The sequence below is a fragment of the Oryzias latipes genome, chromosome 17 (genome assembly GCF_053564925.1).
Source record: "Oryzias latipes strain Hd-rR chromosome 17, Olatipes_Hd-rR_3.1".
NCBI classification, from domain to species: domain Eukaryota; kingdom Metazoa; phylum Chordata; class Actinopteri; order Beloniformes; family Adrianichthyidae; genus Oryzias; species Oryzias latipes.
This window is the reverse complement of record NC_136253.1, coordinates 18,799,267-18,818,663: the sequence shown is the minus strand read 5'-3', so window position 1 is coordinate 18,818,663 and position 19,397 is coordinate 18,799,267. Positions and strand designations below refer to the sequence as shown.

Below are 19,397 nucleotides of genomic sequence, written 5' to 3'. Positions count from 1 at the left end.
CCCCCCCCCCCCCCCCCAGTCTGGGCCCCTAGAATCAGCCACCTTTTGGTGCCCAAGGTTGTGTCACAGCCTTTTTATCAGGTAACTACTGTGAGACCAGTGCTGTAAACATCTGCAACATTGCATTGCCGCATTTACGTCTTTGTTATCAATTTTGTTCTGGCATTTGAAAACACAGACACATGAACCATCCAATACGTGGTGTGATCAATAAAACATAACACACAACACTCATACTTGGTCCATATTTTGTTATCTGTTCATGAGCTGTCCGTTGTTTCAACTTTTTGCTAAAAATGAAATGATTTATCCCCATAATGAGTAGGGCAGTATGAACTCTGTGGAAACAAAGAATAAATGAAATTCCTGCTGATTACAACACCTGTGGGTAAACATTTTACAAATGAGGGTTGTGAGAATATTGAAGTAGAGATCTTACAGTGCATTTCCAGTTAATTCTCCACTGCAGTGATTCCGTCGTTCTGACTTCATTCCATTATACTGTGTAATACTGAAGTAATAGAGATTTCTGTGACGTTGCTGGAAAATTTGATGCCCTTCATTAAAGCTGGTGATGTGGCTCACTGCTGGAGTTCTGCATCGGCACAAAATGATTTGTCATAATTAAATTCCTGCCACATCTTGATTATTTGTCACCTCCTGCCTCATTTCCTCAAACGTGCCACCTGTTCTGTATTATTAACCTGCTGGCTTCATTTCTCCTCTGAGGTTTCTCTCCTTTAGGCTGATAATTATCATCTTCATTAAAAAAAAGAGGTTTTGTCCCTTTGCACAGTGTCACTAGAGGCAGCAGAAATCTTTCTTGCTCTTGCCTTGCTTCCTAAATTGAACTGCATTTCAATGTTGAGGTTTGTGTCTTGGAGATGTTTTACTCTAATTTCCGGTTAAAGAAAAAAACAAGCTGTTCAATAAATATGTATCAATACTTTGCAATTGCAAATTCTTTAATTTTTTTAATCAATTGTTTTATTTATCTCACAAACATATAAAGCATGTTATTATTGAAACAAATGAATTCGGCCACATTGTTTTTTTAAATTAAACTCATCTAAATATTAGGTGGGAATGAATGTCAAAAACCTGGCTTAGTGGTAAAAATACCACAGCAAAAAAAAAAAATCTGTCTTACAAAACCACATTATAAAGTATAAAGCATATGTATAAAGCTACTATAATTAACCCTTGTGCTATCCTAGGCACTTTAACATTGGGAGTTGGGTCATGTAGACCCACTAGACAGAGCTCTGAACCTTTTTTGTTCAATGATTTGTGATCTTCACTGGTGTCCATGGATTACATGAAATCTTTTCACCTTTATCCACCTTTGTCATGGTAGGGAGAACACGTCAATGTAAGGGTGGGGTCGTCTAAGATAGCACAAGGGTAAAAAGGCAAAAATCGTTATGTCTCCCTAATTACTGAATGGAACACAAATATTTCTGAAGTATGTTAAAGTTACGCTCTTTGAAAATAAGAATTGAATAACTTTTTACAACAACAAATCACCATCTTCCTTCTTCGCTTTGGGTTTTCTGCAAAACAGTATACTAGATGTGGGAGGTACTTAAGGCTCACGATATATAACATTGAAATAATTAATATTCTGCAAATGGACAGTTATGTACAGCTACACCATGTAAAATGTGTGGATCAAATTTGAGACAGGAGATAAATAAGGTCTTTTTTCTGAACACACATATAAATATTTGTGGATCTGAAACTAAAATTGTTGTGGGCCAAATATTGACCAAATCACCCAACCTATCATAATTGATACAGTCTATATGTTGCAGAAGGTTTTTGTGGATTTCATCAAAGAATTGAAAAAACATCTCAATAAAAAAAAAAAAAAAGAATTTCCATCAGTTTTTTGATGTAGTTGGTTTTACAAAGTTAAAATAAAAGGTAGCAATACAGATTTCTAGATGTCAATTTTCAGATGTGAGCTACCGTGCTGCACTGAACCATTTCTAGGCCTTTTTTAACAGCTTGATTACAGCAGTGCAGCTCATTATTCAGACTTACAACAGCAGTTAAACACACATGTTTGGCAATGAAGACAGTCACATTATACATTTTTTGTAATGGTTAATTTAAGAATGAAAGTTGGAGCAGTCCTTGACCTTGTGTCAAGATGTATTTTTATTCATTCATATCTCCAAAAATCTGAAATTGTGGGGTTTTGTCTCACTGATAGAAGATTCCAGATGCTTTCTTGGTGCAGTTTTTCAAGATGCTGCATTTTAATCCCTGAAGGCCATAGAGTTGTACACTATGTAGACACAAAATGATGGTGACTTTCTATAAAATCATACAATCATGTGACCACTGTTCTCTCCATTTTTAACCCTGTGAGGAAAATACAGAGATTGTGTGGTTTCTTGAAAACCAAATACGTATTTTTAAAGATGTTTAATCTTTAAAATTTGAGCTTGTGCAGACTGTGGTGGTACAACTCTCTGCAGATGTTTGCTTCAATCCAAATTCACATCTGAACCCTTCAAGCCATCATCCATCAGTTGCACATCTTTTTCATGGTTTCGGGGATTTGCTTCTGATAGTTTTTGAGTCAATACCTGTTGAAAGCTAAATCAGTTTATGAGTGTTGGTCATTTTCTTTGCTCAAAGTGCTGCGCTGAGTCATCTGAAACCCGAAGCGAGCTGGCCAGCCTTTGGAGCAGCATGTGAGGTGGCTGAACATTTCTCTAAATCTGGTAGACATGAGGTTGTACAGAATGGGGTTAACCGCTGAGCTGAGGTAAAAGAAGACTCCGGAGACGATGTGGACTTTCTCGAAGATCTTCTGGTGCTGAATAGACGATTTGTCAATGTAGCTCCACATCAAGCGGTCCACATGGAAGGGAGCCCAGCAAAGACCGAAGACAACCACCAACACGCCTGAACAACATGGAGAGAAGACAGAGTCACCAACTATTTACACACTGTTGTTACATCTTGGTATAATTTACATGAAACTGATCTTATTACATTATAATATGCAACAATTCTGAGGTTGAACGTAAATTTGTTCTGGTTACACAACAGTTCTAAGCAGAAGTTCTGCAATTTCCACACCAACATCAACACATGTGGTTTGATGAATTTTGCTTTTACAATAAATGATTGGTACGGTTTCATAGTTGACAGAGTTGATAAGGAAAACATTTCTGGTTTTCATCATTAAAAAAAAATCTATAGAACTTAATAAAAACAGATAAAATACATTTATATTTTAGTATTTTTGGTTTCCAGAAAAACTATTTTTTAAAAGAACCACTCCAACAAAAATTGTTTTTGGTGTTTTTCACATCTTCTTGTGACATTTTTCTGAAGATGGAACACATTATTATGTGAAGAAAATAAGCTTAAATTTGTGTTTCTGAGTATTTCTTCATTCAAATTGTTGTGAATCAGGAGCAGACAAAAAAAAATGCTTGTATGTGAGACGTACAAACTACAATGGGTGGGGCACAAGCTCCCTGCTCCTTTCCATTCTAATGCAACCACTAGCAGAACAATAGATCCATGTACGTCTTTGTTTTCCTGACTCAAAACTCTACGGCTGGAAAGCTCCAGTACTGTTCACCATTTTTGTTGCACCGCTAAGGTTAGGTTAGGTGTGTGAGGGGCTGTAAGCTAGAGGGAGAGTGTGTAAACAGATTGATGACAGGAAGTGGGGGCAGGCTGAATCCATGCCAACGGTCCCACTAACAACTCAGAGCTGAATATCTAATGAACTCCTAAGGCTCTGCAGAAATCATGTCCTGGAAAACATTATAGGATTTTTGATTTTGCTTAAAACGGGAACGCTTTTACAATACATCAAAATATGATCGCATTGGGACTTTAAACTGACCCTGTTTGTCACTAAACATCCTGGCTATTGACACTGCAAACAACAAAGTTAAATGCAGCCCAACTATGTCAACTCTGTTGCCCCTGATGTAAATTGTCCACATTTTTTTCTCTGCTGAATTGATGGGAAAACTTGTCTGAACATGGATGGTTAAGGACCCAAGACAAGAAAGCCATGCAGTGTTATAGCAGGAACCGGAATTTCACTAAATAAACTGAAACCATGACAAAAGAAAGAGGAACGGTGAGAACAGAGGATCTGACCAAAACGATCATCAAAACATATTCCTAAATATACTGTTAGACAATTTACTAGCAAAAAACCCGAAAGTAGAATATAACTTGAGCCAAGAAAGTATAAATAAAGGAGAAACTGGATTAAAAGACACCAATCCTCACAAAAGGTGTTCTTTTGTGATATTGATCTCACCTCCTCTCTTGCCAACACACCAAATACCATCAACTCATTTCAGTTGGAAATGGATAAAAGAAAGAGAGCTTTCCATTCTTGACTACTGAGGCTTTGACCAGAATTATGCAATCTCTGAATAATAGTTTTTAGTAACAGTTATTTTCTTTGTTTTGTCTGATGTTGTACAGATGTTTTTTTTTTCTTGAATTAGATCAATTTACAACACTCTTATTTTGAAATTCCATTCAGAAATCTCTAGCATAGACATCATAAAAAACAAATGAAAGGAAGAAATGAAGCAAATCTCAAGCATACATATAGGAAAGTTCTTCACAAAAGCTTTTTTTTTCGGCTTGCACTTTGGCTCAGTGAGATATCACCTTCGGCAAAGATTCATGTGTTCTGTAATGACACCTACACAGCATTTTTGTGACTTGCAGGTTCCGTTTGGTCAGCCTCTGCCTGTGGGACTTGGAGATGCTTCCAGGTCCAAAGCTGTGGTTTGCATCCATGGTTGCCATGAGCTTCTCCCTGCGTAACCTCAAACCAATGAGCAAGTAAAGGATGCTGATAACCAACATGGGGAGCATGAAGAACACCAGAGTTGAGATCAGGATGATCAGGTTGTACATCCAGTCAGGCTTTATTAAATCTGGGGAAAGAGTTAGAAGTTTTTTGATAAAATCAATCAGTTTGCAGCATCATGGTGAGGAGTTTAAGTTCACCTTTGCTCCATAAACAGAATAAAACATTCATGTATGTTTGTGTATCTATCTATCTATCTATCTATCTATCTATCTATCTATCTATCTATCTATCTATCTATCTATATATATATATATATATATATATATATATATATATATATATGTGTGTGTATATATATATATACATATATATACCTTTTCTTTAAAAAACTACAACCAAGAATTAAATTGCCCATTGTCACCTATCATCCAAAACTCGAGACCCAGTTTTTTCAAAGCAGCAGAGAAACCAGTGGGGTGGGATCTCCTCCAAAGTCCACTGTACAGATGACTCCTTCAAAAGTCTTTGTTGCTTTCAGTACTGTAGCTGCATAATGACCTGAAAGTCTGTTTGTGGAAACTGCTGCACTGTTTTGGCTTGGATTTTACCGTCTGTTTCTCTGTAACGAGCAGAACAGGACTTGTGCACAAAAAGTTTAGGACAGTGCATAATGAGGTATGGATGTCCCAAAGCATGCTGGCTCTTCCCCATGAGTTTTACTCAGAAAATAATCTACTCCAGGTTATTGTAAGCACTGCCAGGTTATTTTTGCTGCAGCCCGCAACCTCAGGAGAAATATTTTAGCCAAGAGTTTTATTGGGTAATTATTAAACATTTACTTTGTGTGGCACAACCCTCTGTAACCTTGTTTTCTTCATATCAAGTAAAATTTATTCAGAACTTATAAACAATCTTAAGCATAGAACTGGAAACTCCAGATTTATGTTTCCATAAATTAGCTTATGCACTTGAAAGTGCATTGAAACTTTTTTTGACTGTTTTTTTAAGTTTTAGAGTTATGGAGTTATAGATAGTAAATTTAATATTTTCAATGACCACCATTTTTATGTTAATGTAGGTCAACTGTTGGTCTGGCAAACCCTTCTTTTTTTACACTTCCAAGATTTCCAAATCAGCAGTAGCTGTAGCAGTTTTTCTATGGATAGCTGTTCACCATGCCAGATAAACTCGTTTCTGTCCCTGAGATCTTCACCTTCCGTTCATCACCCACAGCTCATGGGTGAATGTATTAAGAACATGACTACAGATAAATGATGAATAGAATGCATTGTCTTGTGGGTTCTGCAGACTCTCCTGACTTCAGCCAAACAGCCTGCACTACTGGAGAAAGATCTGAGAATATGGCACATCTAATTTTTGAACAGAATTCCCTGAAAGGTAAACTCCTCGATCTGTGGGAGTGTCTCATTCTTAACACAGAGAAAAGCCATTGTGGCTTCTTACTGGCAAAATCCATCTGATCCAGGTAATCAGCAGCAGATGTGACTGGGGTTCTGAAAAAACTAGCATGATGCTAGCCATCGAGGCCTGGAGTCTGACACCCCTGTTCTCGTTTCTTCATATTCAGCTGCAATTCACTCGATGTTATGATTCAAGAAATCCAGAAAGACAATTGTATGCACCAAAAATAGAAACAAGAACCTGAAGCCCCAAAAGTCAAACCCTTCTTCTATTTGGCTTTGCTGAGAAAGTCTGTTTTAAAGATGATCAAACGAAAAGCAACATTCGGATTCACATTTATCCATTTGAGTCCCACAAGAAAGAAAAAAAGACAAAATATTTGTTTGTCTCACAAACATGCTGGGGTTTCACAAAGATAAGATTGTTTACCAACCAACGAATATTAATGTGCAGACTGAGAAATTCTGTGCAGTGAAAAATTTTCATGATTCTGTTTCCGTATCCTGGTCTCCCTCAATCTTTTGGCTTCCATCTGATTTCTTCTCACTTGTCTGTTGTCGATAAAGTTTCCTGTTTCCAAGCTCGCTCAAGCTCTCACATCCGCCAGTTCTGTGGATTAATGTTCCTTTCTGATAGATTTGGTTCTCTCTGAATTTTTCTTGTCTGTCCCATTACTGCCTTCTCAGACCAAGATTTCCTGCAAACTGCAAGTATTTATTTAAAAAAAATGTGCAACTTCTGGGTTGTTGATCCTAAAATCCCCAGACAAGCTGAACAGAGGAATCAACCGATACCATGGTGACCTACAAGGTGAGTGTATGGTGAGATACAAGGTCAAGAGCAACTTTGAGAGCAGAGTAAAAAGAAAATGACAGATGAAACTTGCCATTATTTAGCAAGGAAAACTGGAAGCAAGATGTCATTGTGCAGCACACCGCCCTCGGCAAGGCAAGTTTAAATGACCACTTTCACTGAAAAGTCTATGTTAACACACATACAGTATATGCGCATTTCGGGTTCCTATGACCGTTTTTGTGCTCTACATCCAAAACACGCAGCCATTGAAAGTTAAATCAAGTTGAACTTTAACCAATCAGGGACTCAGATTCGGTAGACATTTGAATGGCGTACTCTTTAATTCACGGAAGGGCCAACTGTTTGACAATTGGTCATGAAGGAAAAATGAGTTATTGTGGTTTGTGACACGAAGTATTTAATATGTCGGAATAGAGCTGTGAAAGAAAAAGCCTGAGGCAACATTCACAAGATTTGAACTGCGTCGGCATTTCACACCAAACCTCTTCCAACTGTAGTTGGTAGACATGCTCTGGTAAACAGTAGAAAAAGGAGAAGAATCCCCTCCCTGCTTGTCCAGTGTGAACACCATGGGCTAAATGCGTATTCAAAAATGTGCTTTTAGCGCGTTCTTGAACATGCATCGCATGCTCAGAGTGAATATAGCTTCAGTGGGAGGCAGGTGTACTGCAACAACACGTGTTATCTGGGTCCAAAGCAATTTGCTACTTCTTTTTTTTTTTTTTTTTTTTGGTTTTGTAACAAATATTTCATTTTCATGATAAACCATCTTGCAGAATAAATGACTGCAGTAATGTTTTCATTGTAGTTTTAGTAACAACAAATTTGTGCATCAAACGGTAAGTGGTAACCCTGGTAACTGCTAAGAAAAAAACAGTTAAACCTTCAGTACGTACTACAGACTGCCGAACGCGGAAACTCTCGTCCAAACCTTGGAGACAGAACCTTAATCCCGTGAACACTGGTGTTGGGCAGAGCACACAGCATGGACAGCCCCCATAGCATGAAGATGACCCTCCTGGCATGAGCACGCGTGGCCACATGCTTGACTTTCAGGGGTTCGGTGACCGCCACGTAGCGTTCCACGCTGAGAGCTGTCACGTTTAAGATGGAGGCAAAGCAGACGGTCTCAAACAAGAAGATTTTAAAGTAGCAGCCCCCCTTGCCGAGCAGGAATGGATAGTTCTCCTGCATCTCATAGACCTCCAGCGGCATGCCCAGCAGCAGCACCAGCAGGTCGGAGACAGCCAGGCTCAGCAGGTAGTAGTTGGTGGCTGTTTGCATGACACTGTGTTGCAGAATAACAGCACAGGTGAAGGAGTTCCCCAGAACACCCACCAAGAAGATGATGAGGTAGGTGATGCAAACAGGTAAGAACCACGGGGACATTCGAGGCCCCATGTGAGTGGTCAGGTACTCTTCCTCGCTTAGGCACATTTCCTTCAAATCATCTTCGGAAGCGCTGGACAAAAGCCAGGAGATATTCATCCCACAGATGACAGCAGCTTCAGGGCAACCCAACCCACTAAAAACTGTGGTTCCAGTTTGGTTGAGGATCTCTAAGGAGCAGTTTGGCATCTTGTGATGAGAGGTTTCTTCAGATGATAAATCTAGACGGAAAAAAAAAAAAAAAACAAGTATAACATGATTGGGTTCGTGATATATAATTCATAAAATAAAATGTTGCAACAACATTCCAAAGTTAGATTCCAGTTCTTGTTTTGACTTCTAGACTAAATCCAGTAAAAGTGACTGGAGCCAGGTCAATTCACCAAGTAACCACCGCTTGTTTACTAGCAAGCCAGTTACCCTTTATTTCTATGTGAGATATTAGGTCTGACTCCACAAACTTTTGTGACTCATGTGGTTAAAAATAATATTCAAGAGTTGGATTCAGTCAAGAGTTGGATGAATAACAACTTTCTCCAACTAAATTAAACCAAAACTGAGGTCCTAGTCTGTGCTCCTGACAGTTGCCTCCCCCAGATAGTCCAATGACTTGGTTCACTTGTTTCCTTCATCAAGCCGTCTGTCAGGAACCTCGGGGTAACTCTAGACCCGGTTTTATCCCTTGACTCACATGTCGGGTCACTGGTTCGCTCTTGTTTTTATCATCTAAAAAACATTGCAAAACTGTGTCCAGTTTTGTCGCATTCTGAGATGGAGATGCTAATCCACACTTTTATATCTTCTTGTCTTGATTATTGCAACTCCATCTTCCCACGTTTAAGCAAAAAATCTCCAGGTTGTCCAGAACGCTGCTGCAAGGCTTTTCATCCAAGTTTTCACACGTCACCCCGTTATTAATCCAGCTGCACTGGCTCTCCATCCGCTACTGAGTGCATTTTAAAATCCTGGTTTTAACATACAGAGCTCTTAATAGTCAAGCACCGGTCTAGATAAAAGACCTTGTGCAGTCGTCCACTCCCAGCTGGTCCCTGAGATCATGTGACCAGGGTCTGCTGATTGTTAAAAGTACCCGGTTCAAAACTAAAGGTGACAGAGCCTTTGCATCAGTGGCTCAGCTTTTTTTTATAATTCTGGGTTTTACTATGTTTTACTGTGAAACACTTCGTAATTTTTATCTTGAAAGGTGCTGTAAAGTTTATTATTATTATTCCAGACAGTCGTATTCAAAATGTATTTGTAAGCAAACAAATAAAAGAGGGCGGCTATGGTGCAGAGATCTGCACCTGAATGGTGGCATCTAAATTGAAAAGTTACAGGTTTGGGCTTCTGCTTGACATTTTTTCTTTTATTTTTTGGCTACTATAAAGTGCTTGGAAAGACTGAATCTCCATTTTGTGGTTGTTGGTGATATCTATAGGAATAAGCGGTAATTACTTCCACAAGTCTTCTGGGCAATGTTGTTACGTCAACACTGGGCTGTAGATGACGTCACTGTGACAGAAGCTAGCATGAGAAATAGCCAGGCAGAGCAAGCTGTTCAGTGACAAAGAACTGGTGTGTGACTGTATTTTTAAAAGTACAGCAAAAATAACGTTTTTTTTTTTTTTTACCCAACATTGGCCCCCAGTCCAATGTTCACCCTTAACTGGTCCTCCATTACAAAAAAATTGAGAACCCCTGCTGCACCATGTGTCATGCTCAAAGTATTGAGGGGAAATCAAATCAAATGATTGGACTCAAAAACAGGAATAGGACCTCTTCTCCCTTCTGCTACTTCACGCTTTTAAATCTGTGACCAATCACACAATGTAAGATTTGCCAATGTTGAATAAGCAATTAAAGAAGGATTTTAAAGACAAATCTTTTAATAAGAACAATAGGGACAGCAACCTATACTCCCAGTTCTTAATCCTGCTTGCTAAATTATCCAGAGTCCTCTTTTATAATCTGTTTTAAAAAAATAATTGGGCAGATTAGATGTTATTGATTCATGACAAGTTGGCTGTTTGAAAATGATAATTTGCCCAAACATTGTCTCAATGATTAAAACTGAGCAGTCAAGAAAGGGTCCTGGCTCTGCTCTAATACCAGACATATCCAGGGGTGATTGCCAATTAATGAATCAATCATAAAGCCCTAACCCCATGATTCAAAGTTCACGCATGGATCGTTCAATTTCCTTTTACATGAAAGAGGTTGGTTGTGATTCTGCACAGCTATTCAGATGAAGGTCATTGAAGGACTACATTTGAAAAATAACAAAGTAGTAGCTAATTCCAACTTTACTTTTTCAGGATTGTCTTTTTTTTTAAGAAAGAAGAATATAATCAAAAAATTATTTTTTTATATTTGTTGCTCCCTTTGCATGAACCACTGCTTGAATGCAGTGTGATATATATTTATACAGTGCAGCAAAAAAAGTATTTAGTCAGCCACCAATTGTAAAAGTTCACCCACTTAAAAAGATGAGAGAGGCCTGTAATTTTCATCAGTTATACCTCAACTATGGTCAATGACAATAGTTCAACTCACTACTTTGTTACCCTTTGTTGGCAATGACAGCAGTCAAACATTTTCTGTGAGTATTCACAAGGTTTTCACAAACTGTTGCTGGTATTTTGGCCCAGTCCTCCACGCAGATCTCCTCTAGAGCAGTGATGTTTTGGGGCAACACGGACTTTCAACTCCCTTCTAAGATTTCCTATGGTGTTGAGATTTGGGGACTGGCTTGGCCATTCCAGGACCTTGAAATGCTTCTTTCGAAGTCACTCCTTCATTACCCGGGCAGTGTGTTTGGGATTGTTGTCATGCTGAAAGACCCAGCCATGTTTCATCTTTAATGCCCTTGCTGATGAAGATTTTCACTCAAAATCTGACGATATATGGTCCAATTTATTCTTTTCTTTACAAGGATCAGTTGTCGTGGTCCTTTTGTTAAAAAAATACAGGTAACGAGTGGAGGATAGAACGAAGTTACAGGTCTGTGACAGCCAGAAATCATGCTTGCTTTTAGGTGACCTAATACTCATTTTCCACCTGAATTTGTAAATAAATTATTTAAAAATCAGTCAATGTGATTTTATGGATTTTCTTTCTCATTTTGTCTCTCATAGTTGAGGTGTACTTATGGTGAATGATTACAGGCCTCTCTCATCTTTTTAAGAGGGAGAACTTACACAATTGGTGGCTGACTAAATACTTTTATGTCCCACTGTATTTATATATTGAGAGACAATCAGTGCACTTGTTCTAAGGCAGGGGTCTTCAACTAAAATAAAAAGAGTTCCAGTGACATGGTGCCTCTGCCAGCTACTCTCCCCCTCCCCCGTCTGCTCTGTTCTGGACGCGACCAGCTGCCACCACTTACCTCATCACCGCTGCCTTCTTAAGGATCTCCTGGATCTTCAGTCGGTGCCAGTTCGTTTTACTTCCCACGGAATAATCTACTCTGGATCTCACCTTCTAAACTCACCTTAATGTCCGAGTCTCCTTCTGGGTTACAGCATCTGGGTCACTCCGAATTATAGTCATACCATGACAGAACTCTCTCTGGACCTGAAAAGGTCGCCACGGAGAACTACATTCAAGAAGCTCTGTCTCAAGGTCACATTCGCCCCTCGTCCTCTCCTGTCGCCGCAGGTTTTTTCTTTGTAGAGAAGAAAGACAAGACGCTACGTCCATGCATTGATTTCCGCGAGTTAAATCAAATAACGGTCAAGAATAAATATTCTCTCCCTTTAATTGATTCTGTATTCGACTCTGTCCAACAGGCCAAGATTTTTACCAAACTCAATCTCCGCAATGCATATCACCTTGTGCGCATTCGTGAAGGGGATGAATGGAAAACCGCGTTCAACACCCCACTAGGCCATTATGAATATCTTGTTATGCCGTTCGGCCTCACCAACGCCCCTGCAGTGTTCCAACGCCTTGTAAATGACGTCCTGCGGGATTTCCTTAACAGATTAGTTTTTGTTTATTTGGACGACATCCTCATTTACTCCGCAAATTCCACCCAGCATGAACACCATGTTCGCCTCGTCCTTGAAAGATTATTGGTCAACCAGTTATACGTTAAAGCCGAAAAGTGTGATTTTCATGTATCCACCATCCCCTTCTTGGGATACATAATTGAAGCTGGCAACATACGCCCGGACCCTGCTAAAACTGAGGCCATCGTTCAGTGGGAAGTACCCCAGACTCGAAAGAAGCTTCAACAGTTTTTGGGTTTTGCAAATTTTTACCGCCGCTTTATCCGGAACTACAGCAGCATAGCGGCGCCTCTCACTCAACTCACCTCCATTAATAAACCCTACGCTTGGAACCCTGCTGCCGATTCTGCATTCCAGAAACTAAAAACGCTTTTCGTTTCAGCCCCCATCCTGATCCAACCAGACGTCACCAAGCAATTTATCGTGGACGCCTCTGATTCCGGTGTGGGGGCGGTTCTGTCGCAACGGGAAGACAGCTCTGGAAAGCTCAAACCGTGCGCTTTCTTTTCCCGCAAACTAAGCCCGGCTGAGCAAAACTATGATGTGGGCAACCGGGAGTTACTGGCTATTAAGTTGGCCTTGGAAGAATGGCGCCACTGGCTGGAGGGAGCAGAACAACCATTCATAGTGTGGACAGACCATAAGAATCTCGCCTATCTCCGCTCCGCTAAACGCTTAAACTCCCGCCAGGCCCGGTGGTGTTTGTTTTTCGACCGCTTCCACTTTACTATCTCTTACCGTCCCGGCAGCCGTAATGTTAAGCCTGAAGCCTTGTCTCGTAAATATTCCACCACTGATTCCATCTCTGACTCTTCCATCCTTCCTACGTCCTGTTTCGTTGGTAGACTCACCTGGGAGATCGAGAGCAAAGTCCAGCAAGCTCAAGGTGAGATCCCCGCCGGAACATCTTGTCCCACTGGCACTCTGTATGTCACTGATTCCCTCAGGTCTGAGGTCATAGCCTGGGGACACACGTCCCGCATTGCCTGCCACGGGGGAGTCTACAGGACCATCCGCCTCTTAAAGCGACGCTTTGTCTGGCCCACTCTGGAGCCGGACGTCAGGGAGTACATCTCTGCCTGCAGTACCTGCGCCCGTTCTAAGTCCTCCAACAGGCCTCCCTCTGGACATCTACTGCCCCTATCCACGCCAAGCCGTCCCTGGTCACATATTGCGGTGGATTTCGTTACGGGGCTTCCGCCATCGCAAGGCCATACGGTAATTCTCACAGTCATTGACCGTTTTTCTAAAGCCGCTCAATTCATTCCCCTGCCACAGTTGCCCTCTGCCATGGAAACTGCCGATGCCCTAGTCCACCACGTTTTCCGTCATCATGGGGTTCCCAGCGACATTGTGTCCGACCGTGGACCGCAATCCACTTCCCAAGTGTGGAAGGCTTTCTGCTCCGCCCTCGGAGCCACTGTCAGCCTTACCTCCGGGTACCACCCTCAAGCCAATGTACAGGCCGAACGGGCAAACCAGGAACTGGAGGCGGCTCTCAGATGTCTGGTGGCCCAGAATCAGGAGGACTGGTCCAAATACCTGGTGTGGGTGGAGTATGCCCACAATTCCCATTCATCCACTACCACCGGGATATCACCTTTTGAGGCCTCCTTGGGCTACTCACCCCCTTTGTTTCCTTCCCAGGAATTGGATCTGGCAGTGCCCTCGGTCCAGCTCCACCTCCAGCGGTGTCGTGACATCTGGCTGCAGACCAGGGCGGCTCTCCTCCGCACCAAGGAGAGCAACTGTCAGATAGCCAACCGTCATAGGGTGGTGAGTCCCACTTATCAGTCTGGACGGAAGGTTTGGTTGTCTGCTCGTAACATTCCTCTACAGGCCTCGTCCCGGAAACTGGCTCCTAAGTTCATTGGACCCTACATCATTGACCGTGTCATCAATCCTGTCTGCGTCAAGCTTCGTCTTCCTGCTGCCCTCAAGATCAATCCCACATTCCACGTTTCTCAAATCAAGCCAGTCACTGAGAGTCCGCTTTGCCCGCCGTCCACTTCCCCGCCGCCCGCCCGTACCATCGACGGCGCCCCGGCCTTTACGGTCAGTAGGATTTTGGATGTCCGGCGACGTGGGCGGGGGGTGCAGTTCTTGGTGGACTGGGAAGGGTATGGTCCGGAGGAACGCTCATGGATCTCCCGTTCCCTCATTCTGGACCATACCCTCATCGACGACTTTTACCGCGCCCATCCTGACCGTCGTCTTGGACCGCCTGGTGGCGGTCGTTGAGGGGGGGGTACTGACATGGTGCCTCTGCCAGCTACTCTCCCCCTCCCCCGTCTGCTCTGTTCTGGACGCGACCAGCTGCCACCACTTACCTCATCACCGCTGCCTTCTTAAGGATCTCCTGGATCTTCAGTCGGTGCCAGTTCGTTTTACCTCCCACGGAATAACCTACTCTGGATCTCACCTGGTCGCAGTCCTCTGGTTTCACGCCGTCTCACCTCTGGAATCCTGCAACTGCTCTCCTCCAGCCAGCCGCCGCGCCTCTGTTGGAAATAAGCCAAAACTCACCTTCCTATATAAAAACTTCTAAACTCACCTTAATGTCCGAGTCTCCTTCTGGGTTACAGCATCTGGGTCACTCCGAATTATAGTCATACCATGACATCCAGATAGAAAACATTTCTTGAAGTTAAGATCCAGAAAAAAAATCATATCTACCATTCAGTTTAATATATTTTTCAGTAGCCAAGGATTGATGGCACATCTGTGTGTAATTAATATCTAACTCTTACTTCAAATTAATTCAGTACAATTTCAAAATTTTTGACAGCATTTAATGTCACATAACATAAAACATATGGAACTGTTTTTTTATGTTTCCTCTATTCTACACATTTTTTGGGGGGGAAAAAAGCTAACATTTATATTTCCTTTACAAGAATTGCAATTCATTACAGCACATGGGTGTTGAACGCTTGTCATCTCTTGCACCCCTAAGCATTAATGAAGCAGGGTGTGCCAGGGGTAAGGAGGAGAAGCGGAACAGTGAGACTTTCGCCCGCCTATCGCAGTTTCTTCTTCACAACTGCAAGCATTTTCAACAGCCCTTAATTTTTCTGCTCTCAGAAATGCAGTTTTAAGCTTCATTTTCTTTATATATATAAAAAAAACTAAATAATAAAACACCCCTCTCCCCCTTCCGCGGGTGGTTTCTCACCCAAGCTCGGGTCCTCTACCAGAGGCCTGGGAGCTTGAGGGTCCTGCCCAGTATCTTAGCTGTTCCTAGCACTGCGCTCTTCTGGACTGAGGTCTTTCCAGGGATCTGCTGTAGCCACTCCTCCAGCTTGGGGGTTACTGCTCCAATTACCACGGGCACCACTGTCACCTTCACTTTCCATGCTTTCTCCAGTTCTTCTCTGAGTCCCTGGTATTTATCCAGTTTCTCATGTTCCTTCTTCCTGATGTTTACATCGCTTAGCACTGCCATTTCTACCACAACGGCTTTCCTCTGTTCTTTATCCACCACTTTGTCTGGTTGGTTTGCCATTACCATCCTGTCAGTCTGGATCTGGAAGTCCCACAGGATCTTTGCTCTCTTATTCTCTTTCACCGTCAGAGGTGTTTCCCATTTTGACCTTGGGGTCTCCAGTCCACATTCTGCACCCGTTTCTGTATCTTATTCCAGCCACTTGATTGTGGCGCTTCATGTATGCTTCACCTGCCAGCATCTTACACCCTGCAGTCACGTGCTGGATTGTTTCAGGCACAGCCTACACCTTGGGTCTTGTCTAGTGTGGTAGATCTGAGCCTCTATTGCTCTGGTGCTCAGGGCTTGTTCCTGAGCTGCCAGGATGAGTGCTTCAGTGCTGTCCTGTAGGCCAGCCCTTTCTATCCATTGGAAGGACTTCTTAATATCAGCCACTTCAGTTATGTACCGGTGGTACATCCCATGCGGAGGCTTGTCCTTCCATGAGGATCTGTCCTCCAGCACTGTATCCTCTGCTCTCCATTGCCTGAGACATTCACTGAGCACACTGTCAGTTGGGGCCTTGAGCTTGAGCTTGAGGTACTCATGCATCTTGGATGTGTCATCCAGGATAGTGGCTTCTACGCTCAATAGTCCTCGGCCTCCTTCCTTGCGGCTAGCATACAGTCTCAGGGTGCTGGATTTTGGATGGAACCCTCCATGTACAGTGATGAGCTTTCGTGTCTTAACACGAAAGCTCATCACTGGTCTGTATCTCTTCCTTTGGCCATCTTTTTGTTCCTGCAGGGTATCTGATAACTGGCAGTGCGTAGCTGTTTATTGCCCGGGTTCTTGCCAATGAGCTGACTTCTCAGGACTTGCCTTACTCGTTGGAGGTATTTAGCTGTTGCAGCTTTCCTTGTTGCCTGCTCCAGGTTGCCATTTGCCTGCGGAATTCCAAGGTACTTGTAGCTGTTCTCAATTTCTGCTATTGTTTCTACTGGGAGTGAGACCCCTCATGGGTGGACTACCTTGCCTCTCTTTGTCACCATCGAATGATATTCCAGTGACGGAGTCAATGACACGCTCGCTCTTAGCATATAGCTAGATGTCATCCATGTAGAGGAGGTGACTGATGTTGGCCCCATTTCTGAGTCAGTATCCATAGCCAGACTTTTTAATTATTTGGCTTATGGGGGTTCAGACCTATGCAGAACAGCAAGGGGACAGAGCATCACCTTGGTATATCCCACATTTGATGGACACTTGTGCAGGTGGCTTGCCATTAACTTCAAGGGTGATTTTCGACAGCTTCACCGAGTTTGCTATGAAGGCTCTTAGAGTCCCGTTGTACAGCTCCAAGCTGGGGTGTAGGGCATTGAGTCATAGGCTTTCTTGTAATCAATCCAGGCTGTGCACAGGTTGGTGTGTCGTGACCTGCAGTCTTGAGCGACTGTTCTGTCAACCAGGAGTTGGTGTTTGGCTCCTCTTGAGTCTCTACCAATGTCCTTCTGTGTGTTGGTCATGTATTGATCAATGTGCCTATTTATCTTGGTTGCAATGATGCCTGACATGAGCTTCTATGTTGTGGAGAGGCAGGTTATTGGCCTTAGTTGGATGGGACTGCACCCTTTGAGGGATCCTGCTGGATCAGCATTGCTTGCCCTTCTGTTAGCCATTTGGGGTGAGTTCCATCTCTTAGCAGCTGGTTCATTTGTGCTGCCAGTTGCTCATGGAGTGCGGTGAGTTTCTTTAGCCAGCAGGCAAGTATCAAGTCAGGACCCGGTGCTGTCCAGCTGAAGTGTAAACCAGTGGTTTACACATGGTTTCTGTGACTGCTGTGCTAGGGATTGCCCTCAATGCTTCATTCACAGTTTTCAGTAGACTTCAAAGTGGTACGTCACTTAACCGTTGTAGCTGGTGTCGGAGTTGCCTGGAGTTCGATTTAGAAATGATCTTGCCTTTCAGCTCAGTTGCTGTCTCGCTCAGCATATCTGTGGTTGTTGGAGCTGTGTACCCAAGCTCAGGGTGGGAGTGTGGTATAGCCTCCTTTTTGGTGTTCTGGCTCTCCCGTGGTATTGCAATTGTGTACTACCGCTTCAATCTCAAGCTGTGACAAGAGTGGCCGTTTGTGTGTGTTAGAACATTGAGCGACAAGTTGCTTGGCAGTTAGCCTTGATTGTGGGTTTCGACGCATCCATTCATTCCACATTCTGTGCATGTAACCTCTCTGGGTGGGAAGGGTCTTCCCCAAGGGCTCTCACTGGGTGGTATTAATATATATATATATATATATATATATATATATATATATATATATATATATATATATATATATATATATATATATATATATGTATATATATACCCTCCATCATGAGAAAAATGCTACTAAAAAACATCGAACATTTTAACGAAATGGGTCTTTAGGTTCTGGTTGTCGAATTGAAATAAACTTTTAAAAAGGATCGGTCTGTGCATAAAGAATCTAGATGTTTCCTACTTCAGTGCTTTTGAAAACATGTTTAGAGTCTAATCCTATACAGATTCAATCACCAGTCAGGTACACATGCATGTATTTACACTGCTGGAATATGTTAGAGCGCCTGCAGGAAGAGTATAACAAAGAGATTTAGACCAAGAATCTCAAAGGGCACACTGACCACATCCCTGTGGGTTGTGTAATGAAACAATTAATGGACACACTGAATAAAACACTATGAAGCATTTTACTTAAAGCCAGACAGTTTTTACCTTTTTGACTATAATTTTCTGTCATGTTTGGCAACTAGGTAAGCTCTTAAATACAGGACAAATGTGACAAAAAATCTTCAATTAAGTCAACAACGACAGAGTGAAATATGACTGTTTAATCACAAAGGCAGACTTTGGACTTCTCTAATCCTCCATTGAAAAATTTGTTTACCATTTACAGCAGAGTTGGACATTTTTGTCTGCAGAAACCTTTGTTTGGATTTAGCTGCTCAAGCATGCAACAGTCAGTAGGATCATTTTTGGTCAGGTAGTAAAAAAAACTTCACTTTTACCTGCAGCTTGTGGACTTTTCCTTCTTCTTCTGCAGAAGGTAACCAAAAGATCTGATATGTTTCCTCTCCTCTGGCTCTGGTTGTGGTTCCTTTGCTTTGAAGCTTCTTCACAGCTGCCTCGACTTCTGCTGTTTGACAGACGGCGTTCACACCACCTCTTTCCCTTTCTTGCTCTTCCCTCCTTTCTCACTAAAGCGCATCGCTTGCTTTCCACATCCCAGGCTGTGTTTTTTTTAATTATCTTTTACATCTCATTGAGCTTCTTTTCACCGCCCTGCTGTTTCTCCCTCTATCACACGATCATTAATATAACTTGTAAACATCCTCAATTCTATCAGCCACGAGAGAGCACAAATGGAGCCAGAAGAAAAATGAATGTTGACCCTCAAAGCCCTGCATGGTTATCCAGTATTTTTACAAATGGATATTTAGTTATCTATTTGTAAACATCCTCACATATGCTCATTTAG

At 42.2% G+C, this 19,397-nt stretch overlaps 1 protein-coding gene across 1 annotated transcript; it reads right to left on the bottom strand.

Moving 5' to 3' along the window:
* Positions 1 to 1,652: 1,652 nt before the first annotated feature.
* Positions 1,653 to 19,056, bottom strand: LOC101166005 (neuromedin-U receptor 1-like). The gene is made up of 4 exons (XM_023965733.2): positions 18,928 to 19,056; positions 7,951 to 8,664; positions 4,707 to 4,940; positions 1,653 to 2,919 (listed from the first exon to the last, which is right to left on the bottom strand). Exons 2-4 carry the CDS (start codon positions 8,630 to 8,632, stop codon positions 2,618 to 2,620), a joined length of 1,218 nt encoding a protein of 405 aa, XP_023821501.1. The 5' UTR covers positions 8,633 to 8,664; positions 18,928 to 19,056; the 3' UTR covers positions 1,653 to 2,617.
* Between the last annotated feature and the right edge of the window lie 341 nt (positions 19,057 to 19,397).

Coding starts and splice junctions, on each gene's coding strand:
- LOC101166005 (XM_023965733.2), bottom strand. CDS start 8,632: ATGCCAAACTGCTCCTTAGAGATCCTCAACCAAACTGGAACCACAGTT. Junction 4,941..7,950: donor TCCGCGTTCGGCAGTCTGTA/GTACGTACTGAA, acceptor CTCTTTCCCCAG/ATTTAATAAAGCCTGACTGG. Junction 2,920..4,706: donor GCAAGTCACAAAAATGCTGT/GTAGGTGTCATT, acceptor CATGTTGTTCAG/GCGTGTTGGTGGTTGTCTTC.